The sequence below is a fragment of the Gavialis gangeticus genome, unplaced genomic scaffold (genome assembly GCF_001723915.1).
Source record: "Gavialis gangeticus isolate Ggan-Ray unplaced genomic scaffold, GavGan_comp1, whole genome shotgun sequence".
Classification (NCBI taxonomy): domain Eukaryota; kingdom Metazoa; phylum Chordata; order Crocodylia; family Gavialidae; genus Gavialis; species Gavialis gangeticus.
In genome coordinates this window covers 14329006-14340120 of record NW_017729034.1, presented here as the reverse complement: position 1 = coordinate 14340120, position 11115 = coordinate 14329006, and the positions used below count along the sequence as shown (strand labels likewise).

General features: G+C 48.6%; 1 protein-coding gene across 4 annotated transcripts in view; it reads left to right on the top strand.

Moving 5' to 3' along the window:
* Positions 1-545: 545 nt before the first annotated feature.
* The window catches only part of WARS2 (tryptophanyl tRNA synthetase 2, mitochondrial), a 131138-nt gene continuing 120568 nt past the window's right edge, over positions 546-11115 (top strand). The window contains exons 1-2 of one of the 4 annotated variants that reach the window (XM_019527332.1): positions 594-654; positions 3405-3523. In XM_019527332.1, coding sequence (XP_019382877.1) covers positions 3434-3523 — 90 coding nt within the window. In that variant the 5' untranslated portion in view covers positions 594-654; positions 3405-3433. Of the gene's footprint in view, positions 655-3404; positions 3524-10321; positions 10360-11115 lie in introns of those variants that run through there. The other 3 variants (XM_019527335.1, XM_019527333.1, XM_019527334.1) reach the window with 3 other exon arrangements.

Genomic DNA, 11115 nt, shown 5'->3' with positions numbered 1-11115 from the left:
TATTCACAACCCCAACATATCCTATTGCACCTTGCTTCCACCCTCGTGGGCCCAAGGGCCTGGCTCAGCCAGCAGCGGCCACTGGAAGGGAGGAGCTGCTGCAGCCACCCCAGGGGGACCTACTTCGCTTCCCAGGCATCCCGCTCGCTCTGGGAAAGACAGAGCCTGCCTTCTTATCTCCTCAAACTTACACCCCTGACCTCCTCCGTCCCAGGGGCGGCCCTCAAAGGCTGTCACGACACTCTCACCCTGGCTGAGGTCGTTCTTTATTGTTGTTATTTTTGTTTCATGCCTCTTAATATCTTCTACTAACATTATATCTGATCTTCTCCGAGGGCCCCGCTCTGGAAATGCCACCGGGAGGTGCACGCGCAGGTGACAAACCCGCAATACCCACCAGATTCCGAGTTTTGCAGCCTCAGGCTCCCAAGAGCCGCCGGGGAGCATGGCGAGACTGGCGCGGGTCGCTGACTTCCGCCGCAGGCTCCGCCCACCTGGGGGTGCGGCAGTCTGGTCGTCCCCGCTTCAGTCTCCGCCTCCGGCTGGCGGCTGCACCACAGTGCGCAGGCGTGGCCTGGAGCGCGGGGTCCCACCTGCCCCATGGCGGCGCGGGCCCGGCTGTTCCGCGCCCTGTCGCGCGCCCGCGTCTCCCAGGTAACCGGCTCAGCGCGGTGGCGAGAGCTCTCCGGCCCGCGGGCGGCAGAGACAGGGGAGGGCCCGGCGCTCGGGCTGTGCGGGGTCTGTGGGGCGGGAACGCCGCGCGGGCGGCCTAGGAGCCGGCCTCTGGCCCGAGGCAGTCTCAGCGCCGGGCTGGTTGGGGGCGACGGGGAGCGCGGGAATGGCCCTTTCTAGCTGCGCCGCCAGGGCCTCTCCTTCCAGCCCAGCTCGCAGCGTCCCCGTCACACAGTGCTCGCTAGTGCCGCCGTAGGAAATGCTGGGTATTGCTTCTCGACTGCTTGAAGGCTCAGCTCAATCACAGTCTATCCTGGCCTGGCAAGGGAAAGACTGTGACCACGCAGGCAGTCTTCCTAGACACATGGAGGAAGACTGCTCTCCTGGCAGGGGCTAGTACCTGCCAAGGTAATTTAACCTCTTACCTAGCTGCTGGAGTTGGGACAGTCTTGCTTTAAGCCCGTTTTGTGGAGCTGGGAGACTTCTCCCTGGGGCCTTACAGCTGAGAGCAAGCAAAACACAGGGACATTTGAACCCCAGACCTCCAGGCTTGGGCCTGCAAGTGAGATGCCTGCCAAAGGTTTTGGAAACACCTGAAGCCCCAGATGGGGGTGGAGGATGTAGTAGGGCCAAGAACTCAGTGTTTCTTTAGAAATTTCCTGGTTGCCACAATCAGTTTCTAGGCTTGTCCTTTCCTCTGACAGTTATCTACATCAGTAGTTTTCAGCTGTTTTTTTGACTAAAGGCACTTCTCCATAACTTTCCTGAGTTTAGTTGTGCCCTGGTTGAGAACCGTTATTCTGAAGTCTCAACTTGCTTACTTTTTATCTGGGCTGCTGCACTTTTTCTGCCCCCAGGTGGTGAGTGGGAGATGTCTATGTGCCTCTGTTTCCAGGCCGGGCTTATGGAGCCAGACCAGAAAGCAGCAGGAATGCCCTTTTCAGAACCACTGATTTGCATTTTATTTCAATGCATAGGTGCCCCTTTTCCAAGAGAAAAGCCTGTTGGACTAACTGAGAAGAGGCTACAGGCCTGTCCTGTATCTTGGTGCTTTTGTAGTACCTGACAAGAGCCATATAGGCTTCAGTTGCTCCCCACTCTGTGCAGCCATAGGGGATAGACACTTGCTGTTTTAAGAGTGAAACTGAGATGCACCAGGTGGTTGCTGCAGTGGGGTAGGGATATTAATTGCACTGCCTTGTTTCATTTAGGTGAATGGGATTTATTTAGGTTTTTTAGCTGAGCAGTTGGCTTTTCTATGGGGACAGTGTTTTTAATATCCCTCTGACTGAATATGGTGGATTTTTTTTTGTCAAGCAGATTGCCCAGGGGTAGTATTAAGTAAAGAACTGTTAGCTTGCTTGAGGAAAGCTTGCTTGTGGAGTAGGTAGACCATAGTGAATAAATGGGGATCTACAGTTTCACAGCTCTCTTCTTGTGATTCATAACCTTGTACTAATTTAATTTTTGGGGTGATGTATTACTGACCAAGAGTCCAGTTTTCTGTGAAAAAAAAATATAGAATTTCAGTGGGTGTGGGTGTGTGCATGTGTGCAAGCAGCAAAGGATATACTGCGTTATGAGGATGCTATCGTTGTATCAGAAACCTGAAATATAATTCCAAGAAGTTCACACTGAAGGTTAAACTTTAAAATACATAAAAAATTGAAATTCATAGTTACAGTACCCAAAACCCCCTGAATTCTGCCTTGAAAACCATGGATGGAAGGAGATTGAAAAGGAAACATGAGGAAAAATGAGACTATGATGCCTATTTTTTTTCCTCAGCCCAATATTGTTAGAAACATATTCAGTTTGCTTAGAAAAAGTGTACATCATTGCTGAATATATGCATTTTTTAACGTAACCTCCTCTGTTGATGGCCTTTTTCCACTGGTGAACAAAGGCATATATCCCAAAATTGTATCCTAATGTTGTCCTTGTTTCTGCTTGAAGCCAGTGTTCCACAGCCTCCATCACTTTGCTGTCATCCCAGAAATGTCACCCTCATGGTCTATCCCTCATTCTCCAGGTTGTATGGAGGATGGGGCATTATAGCTGATCCAGCAGTGAGATTACAACAGCTTTTGCCCCCATGAAGCATAGTCAAGGGTTATCGTGCAGGAGCACCTCAGACATGTCTCTGTCTTCACATGTGATATTTCAGTTTCTTCTGGGTCTAGACATAGACATCGTAGTCTATTGTCAACCCACCCTTCCAGGCAAGAAGTTGAATGTGCTCTGTGTCCACGGCTTGGATAGGAGGTCAAAATTAATAGGTATACTTTCTGATTGACCCACATACGATGTCAGATTACGTATCCTTTTCCCCAGTGGAGAAAAGCCATTTACACAGGAGACTGTTAGAACAAATAAGACTTTTCAATGATAATGTACAATTTTCTGTGCAAATTTAATATTTTTTGGTATTACTATGCTGAGGGAAAAGTAGGGATTATCTTGGGACTGACCTTTGTGTATTTAAAAATCAGTTTATTCTAGAACATAGACTTGTTTGTTTTTTGGAGGATTTCAAAGGTATGATACCATTGTCAAAACCAGTAAGATAGACTTTGCTAAGCAATTTAAAAACGTTACTCTTCTCTTTATACAGAGCAAGATATAGTGTCTCAGGCAAAACACAAAGTATTTGTATGCCATTTCATGCTTAAGTTTCCTCACTGCTCTTGATTGCCCTTTGGGATTTGGTCATTGTCCTTTCATGTTTCCAGGTCTCCCATGGAAAATTTGCCAATAAAACATGCCTCTGGAGTGGCCTGCTCTGGGGAGATATGGTTTTGTAACTTCAGTGTCCTCTCGGTCAACTTCAAACTTTATTTATCTGACCAAGGTAACTCACTGGTTAGTCTCTCCCTTAATGACCACTTACCTGCAGGCGAGATTTAAAAATCTGGTTTATTTTGCTTTTATTCCACCAGAAGCTTGATACAAGTCTACAATAAGAGAGTCTAAGCCTAGGATAGGCAAGCCCTGGCATGCATGCCAGTTAGTGGTGCATGGAGACGTTTTCCCCAGGAGGCAGGAGGTATGTGAGGAAATTGTTAATATATATATGCGTTGTTTTTTTTTTTAAGTTGCTGCTTCAGGCTCTCCCAAGCAGCTGCAGGTCCCAGCACTGCAGCAGGCACTTGGGGTGGAGTCAGGAGAACACAGGCAGGGACACAGTCTATATTCAGCTGACTCTGCCCCCTGTCCCTGGGCTGCACCCCCAGCCTAGCCCAGCCCAGTCCCTGGAGGGGGCTTCACGGGGGCAGAGCTGCTATGCTGGAGGCTCCCAGCAGGTAAGTGAGCCCTGGGTCTGGCTGGGACATTGGGCAGGCAGATGTCCCATCCCGCTCAAGTAGGGGTAGCACCGGGGTGCCAAGCCCTAGGGCTGGATGCTTGGGGCAGGGTTTGGGCAGTGCAGAGAGAAGCAGGTGTGGGGGAAGGTGCTGTGGGCAGGCCAGCCTGGCTGGGCCATTGGGAAGGCAGGGGCTGAGTGGGAAGTGGGGCTGCCTGAGGGCTCTGTGGGCTCAGGATGCCAGGCTCAAGGTGCTACCAGCTCCAGGTTTGGCCTCCCTGCATGCCGGGCACAGGTCAAACAGGGTGGAGGCACCCCAGTGTAAGGGTGTGGCTGTGGGCCTTTAGAACAGCTGCCATGGCTGCCCTAGCCTTGCCCACCTGCAGTTGCCCTCCAGGGGCCAGGGCAGGTGCCGTGGAGGGCCTCTGTGCTGCAGGCTCCCAGCTGGCTCAGTCCTAAGTGTCATTTGTGGTGGCTGTTCCCAGGGCCTAGAGGGCTCTGGAGGTCAGGCCCTTGCACCAGGGGTGGATCCACCCTGCTCGCACTGCGCCCAGCACACAGGGAGGCCAAGCTCAGAGCTGGGAGCCACCAGAGCCCAGCATCCTGCCCCAGCCAGGTGTCATCCCCTTGCAGGCAGGGCAGCTGCAGCCCATCCCCACGGAGCTGCACAGGCTGGGCCAGGCCACACCTCAGGTGCCACTGGGCATCCCCACATGTCCACCTGACCTGCCTGCAGTGCCTCCCCCTGCATTTGCTTCTTTCTGCACCACCTGGATCCAGCGCTCGGCGCCCTGATACTGCACCCATCCCCCCCAACCCTGGGTAGGATGGGGCTTCCACCTGCCCAAGCCTTGGCCAGGCCCTCCCTCCCAGCCCCGGGCCCAGGCTTCCCCTACTCCAGGACTGTCTATGAGACCTGAGCACCCTGGCTCTGGTGGCTGCTGCTGGTGTGTCACTGACTCCCTCTGATGGATGCTGCCCTGGATCAGTGGGTCCAACCCGTAGCTGGTAGTGGTGAGACATGTTGGTGGAAAAGGACACTCCCTTTTTCTCTCTCTTTTTTCCTTCTTTTCCTTCTCTTCTCTTTTTTCTCCCTTTTTCTTTCTCTCTTCTGCCCTCTTTTTCTATCTCCTCTTTTTTGTCTTTTTCTCTTCTTTTCTTTCCCCCCTTTTTTCTCTCTTCTCTTTTCTCCTGTCTTCTCTTTTTTCTCTCTCCTTTTTTTTCTTCACTTTTCCTCTGCTTTTTCTCTCGTCTTTTTCTCTCCCCTTTTATCTTTGTTCTTTCTCTCCTCTTTTCTTTCTTTTTTCTTTCTTTACCTTTTCTCTATCTCTCTCCTCTCCTTTCTCTTTTTTTTTTTCTCTCATCACAACTTGCTTAACAGAAAAGAATACACAAGGACAAAGGTAGTATATTAAGTTTTATTTATTGTCACCAGGTTTAGAATTTTTAGAAAATCTGATATTTACCATAAAAATAATTTTTATGATTATTAACTATATTAATATGCAGTGCATCCTCCCATGTACGCCTTGCCCCCGGTTTTGTTTTTCTAGCATGCTGGCCGTCTGGCATCTTACAAGGTAAATGTTGCATTTTTTTCTGCGCTCTGGCCAAAAGTGTTGCCTACCCCTGGCCTAAGCCATAAAGTTCATAAAGTGAAACTGAAATTTACAAGTGGTGTGTGGACAGGTCCCCTAAATATATTCTTAACCTTGACAGCTTTTCCACATATCTCATTTATTTTCATACCACATGCTTCCAAATAGGACAGCTACTTTACCAGCTATGGAATTATCTCTCTCAGCTAGAGTCTAGTTGTATGCAGAACACTGTAAGAGCCTTAATTCAGCTGCAGCTGTGAGAGAGTTAAACCTGTAGCTGTTGCCATAATATCATCTGCTGGGCAGCAGCAAGGAAGTGGAGAGAAAGGGCAGGATTCCCCTCCTTAGCCTAGCTCCACACACTTAGATCTTTCAGCCCCTGTAAAAATCAGTCTCCTCAAGACACGCACTCCAGTTTTCCATCTCCAATTTTTGGATAAAAGGCGTGTATGGTATGCGAATAAATATGGTAGTTTTTTTAGGCAACTTCATTATTCTAAACTGGAAAATGTCATGCAGGATCATGGACCAGGGGCCTGAAAGAGAATGCTGCTATGCGATTTCAAACTATTTGAAGATGCATAGTCTTAGTGTTAAACTATTATTCTAATTTAAAAGTCTAAAATATTTTATTTGGCAAACACTTCGCTGCAAGTCTGACATGATCTGTTGTCACCTCATTGTTCTTGGATTTTGTACTTGAAGCTTGAGATGCATACTTCCAATTTTTCATCTTGAAATAATGGCACTGTGCATTCTAAAAACAGCTTTCATTCTGGATTGCTTTTCCTTTTTGCCATCTTGCACTTTCCATGTGTTTCAACAAGAACAGCAGATAGCTTTGAAGAGATCACATCTTTTTATGATATAACTAGGGAACATTCTGTCTCTGCCTGGAATCGTTTTGTCTCCAAATTTGCTTGTGTGCTCTGCGCTCAGTGATGACATCAAAAGGAAACAAGCACAACTATTTGACATCATGCTCATCGGCTTGAATATAACAAACTATTTATTTTTATTAAAAGATGCTTTACTTACATCATCAGCTGATGTTGTCTAAAGTTCTGATCTAAAACCTAAAGATTCCTATTTACTTCAGTAATCTTTAGCTAAAGGGTTTTTTCCCCCTACAATTTTTTTGATAAAGCATAGCTAATTTGAATGTAAATACTGCCATAGCAGAGCAGATATCTGCTATTTTGTGTAATTTTGTGTCTCTGAAATGACCACTTCCAGATGTTTTAGAGCAGTGGTGGCCTGCCTTATTGGCAGACAGACCACAAGTCAAGCCCCGTTCCCTCAGTGCTACTCTGATCCCTGCCCCTCCAGTGGCTTTCCTGATAGCTTGCACTTTGAAGTGCTGGAGTGAAGGTGGGGGTGGGAGGTGTAACAGGGAGCCAGGGGCTCCTTTACTTCCTCCTTTAAGGAAATTTTGTAGCAGGTAGCTGAGCATGAGCTAGCTGCACCACAGCAAGCAGGCCAACCATCAAGCCCAAAGGGAAACTTATGCTTAATTAGGGTCACCTGACTGGAAGGGGCAGTGCTCTAGGGCACATAAATCCAATACTAGGAGAAAAGACAGTCAGTCTGGCCCTGCAGGTGAAGTGGGAAGCGCCTCTACCCAGGAAGGCTTCAGAGGAGTGCATGGCTGACAGCTAAAACTGCCCTGGGATTACAAGTAAGGTGCTGAGGAGTGATGGAATATAACCCAGCGAAGTTTGTGGTACAGCCAGTGAACTGGGGTTCATGTTTGGACCCAGTGCGGGGTTAGTTTTCATTACAACCAGTGAGTTTACTTTTTTTGTTACTAATTACACCAGTGGACTGGGTATGTGGCTGTAAGGGAACGTGAGGAAGCCACAGTGGGGCACCCAAGGGGTACACTGTAGTTAACCCACAGCAGGGTGCCAGAGACACCTGGGTGTTTTGAGCTGTGTTAGGGCTAGGGGCTCAAGACATGGAGCAGGCTTACACAAAGTAGCCCCTAGAGAGGGGCTGAAGCCAGGGACACAGCACCTGACAAGTGCAGAGACGGACTGGAGCCCAGGAGTCGGGTCCAAGACAGTGGGCCTAGACAAAAGGACAGAGCTAGAGGAAAGGGGTGGAAGCTGAAGAGGCTGAGGCCCCAAGAAGGGTGTGAAGTCTTGATGCTGTACTGGTGCAAAGTACCCGCTGAATAATTAACTGTTAACATCTGCAGAAGGTGTGGGTATGGCTGTAGGGAGGGTTGGAGGCAGTGAAATGAACCCTTAAGGCAGTTAGTGCATTTGGGCACAGACAGGCTGGACGGTCCCTACTCAGCACCTGAAGGGCAAGCTGAGGGGGGAGGGCGGTGTAGACTGGGTCGGAGAGGCACCCACTGACTGATACTAGGCAAAAGCTCACTCTGGGGCAGCCTCCCTTTTCAGAAACCAGTAACTACATCAAAGTATGGCAGGAAGGAGAAGGGGGAGAATACCTGAGGAGCTGCAGCAGGGTAGGAGTTGTATGGCCACCAGGGAGTATCACAGCCACCCCGGGGCCTGGCACCTGTTACAGGGGGACTCAAGCCTCTGGTTGCATGGAGCAGAACAGAGGCAAGATGTTGCTGTAAAGAAGTGTGCATCATTGCCAAGAGCCAGATTAACCTTTCCTTGTCTCTGCAATTGCTGCACCTTTTATTATGGCAAGCAAGGCTTCAAAGCCCTAAATTTGTCAGTGGCTGCCAAGCCAAGAAAGGGTTAGCCTGGCTTTTGTCAATGACACCTGACATCTCTTCTTGCAGCAGTGTCCTGTCCCTATTCTACTCTAGGAGGGCAGAAGCTTCAGCTCCCTACCTCCATTCTGCAGCACCCAAGGTTCATGTGCCTACTGTGTCACGTCTAGCACAGATTGACCACCCCTGCTTTAGAGGAACATGTAAAAAAATCTGAAGATTCCAATCATGGAAAATATGCTGATAGGACAGTTTCTCTGATGCCAATCAACTGGTTCATACTGTACAAAGGATAACGTTCATTTCTTTAAAAAAATTGTTTTTGAAATGTTTGTTAAAATACCTGTAACATCTGATTATCTAGAGAAACATCAGCCATGGTTAGTAAAATCCAAAGTATGATTTTTAGGTAGACATTAGTCTATGGAGCATTGTATAAAATGATTTCCTCTGTCAGTGTTAAGCTGGCTTTCTTTCAGCTGTTCCGTTGCTCCTATATCAAAAGAAAATAAATAGGACCGTCTACCTTCTGTACACCATTTATTATTTTATATATTGTATTTCAGCTACACTGTTGTTTGACTTTCCTCTAAACTATGCTTAGGCTCAGATCCTCAAGGGTAGTTAAAGTTGTCTAACTCCTCCTGACATCAGTGTTAAGCTTTTGAAAATTTAGACCTTTGTCCTTTCTCCTTTTGTTCTAATGTAATTTATTATTAAGTCATTAAGGACTGAACATACCTTTCCCATAAAAGTTAGGAATGTTCGTTAGGCCAGAAGGAAGCATCTGCTCTTTCTCACTTTTAGGGGTTAGCATTAGCCAGTATGCAGTGGTACAGCATATATTTTAGGGCTACATTGGTTGCAGCTACATTTAAACTTCCTTGTTAAAAAGTTACTAGAATTTCTGGGTGGACAGAAAAGTTTCCTAACTTGCCTGCGTGATGCTTTGTCTATGCCAGTGGTGTTCAAACTCTCTGGCCCTGCAGGCCAAATGATTTGTACAAGACAGGATCCAGTGCAGGGTCAGCATACAGAATCAGTCTGTGGGTATAGTCTGGTGTGCCAGTGCAGGCCATGTCCTGACCCCACATGCTGGCTCTGGATCAGGCTGTGGCGTTACCACATGCTGGTGTGATACAGCATGTGGGACCATGCCATCTGGGCTGTGGGGCTCCCTAGAGGTCCAGAACTTTGGCAATGGGAGAGCAGTGGCAGCATTAATTGCCACAGCTGTGGGAACAATTATCACTGCTACTGCTCCTCCATTGGACCCATGGGGAGACCCACAAGCTGGATGACATGGGCTCTGCTGACCAGTTCCAGCCCTGAGGTCGGAGGTTGAACACCACTGTTCTATGTTGTGTTTTTTTGCCTCGAATACCTGTGCAAGAAAGAGCCTCTACTATAGACAGATGCAAAACATCTTCAGGGCATGAACTCACTCTGTTCATTACAGTAGGTATGGACATTGAATAATGTGTGATAAATGTTGTATCTGTTCATTCTTTCTCTGTGAAAGTCTCTTCTTTCTCTAATTTAACACTAATGAAAGTTGCTAAGTTTACATTCCTGGATTGTGAAGTTCTATGTAAATATCACCAGTACAGGTGACAAACTTCCTCCAAGTTGCCCTGCTTTCAGGGGCCACATCTAGGGGTTGACTGGAGTTTGTAGTCCTGGTTTAACTTGTAAATAACATTTCTAGTTAACTTGCACAGTAAACAGTACTTTAGATATTCCAGAATTGTTTCATGATACAAGCTTCTGTTTCTCTCAGGACCTCAGCTTTTTCAGAGATAAACTTGAATTGCAATAGGACCACGCGCTCAAGGTGTGACAGTCCCTGAGAATGGAGTCATGGATGCCACTTTTGACTATTCAGATTTAGATCTCTCTGCTAAGGCTGCTAATAAGGCAGACAGTTGTGTTTTGTGGTAACTTTTGTTATTTGAGCTAGAGGTGCACCAATAAAGATTTTCTCGGCTGATACCAATAGCTGATTATTAACCACCTATATCGGCTGATACTGATCCACTAACTGATTTACAGGAATGCAGCTGGGCAGCATGGAGAGCAGCTTCCTTCAGGTAAGTCTGTGGGGAGTTGGGGAGGGGGGCAGTTTGAGGCCCCCACAGTAAGGGAGGGAGAGGGGCAGGAGCTGGGGGTGCTGCCTAGCCAGAGCAGTGAATAGGACCCTGGGGCCAGGGCAGGGAGCAGGACAGAGCCACAGGTGGCTCGTTCATGGGGTCAGAGTCCCAGTAATTAAAAATGGCGGTGGGAGCACTTGAACTAAAGCTCACTGAATGAGCTTTAGTTCAATCGCTGCTACCACCATTTTTAACCATGGGAATTCTTTGAACTGGAGCCGAGCTGAGCAGGGCGAAGGCGGATGCAGGCTGTAGGCTGTTTACACTGCTGCTTTTGCCCTGGGGGCCCCACACCAACCGCGCCTCCCCTGCCCACCCGACACTGCTGTCGGGCGGGCAGGGGGTGCACAGCCAGTGTGGGGCTCCCAAGGGAAAGACAGGGCAGATAGCCCCAAGTCTACGGTGAGCAGCCCGCATTCTCCCTGTGTACAAATCTGGGGTGGGGCACTAGCCCTCCCCATGCCTCTCCTGCGGGGTGCATGCAGTGGCAGAGAGCCTCTCCTCCTCCCCACACCCCCTGGACAAGCTGCCTGCAACTCCATCTCACTCCCTGACCCAGGTCCCATTCATTGCCCTGGCTGGGCAGAGCCCTCTGCCCCTCCCCCTGCCCCATCCCTCCCTCATCATGGGGGCCTTGATCTGCCCCACCTTCCACCTTTGACATTTCTCTCTCATGCCCCGCAACTCCCTCCTTCC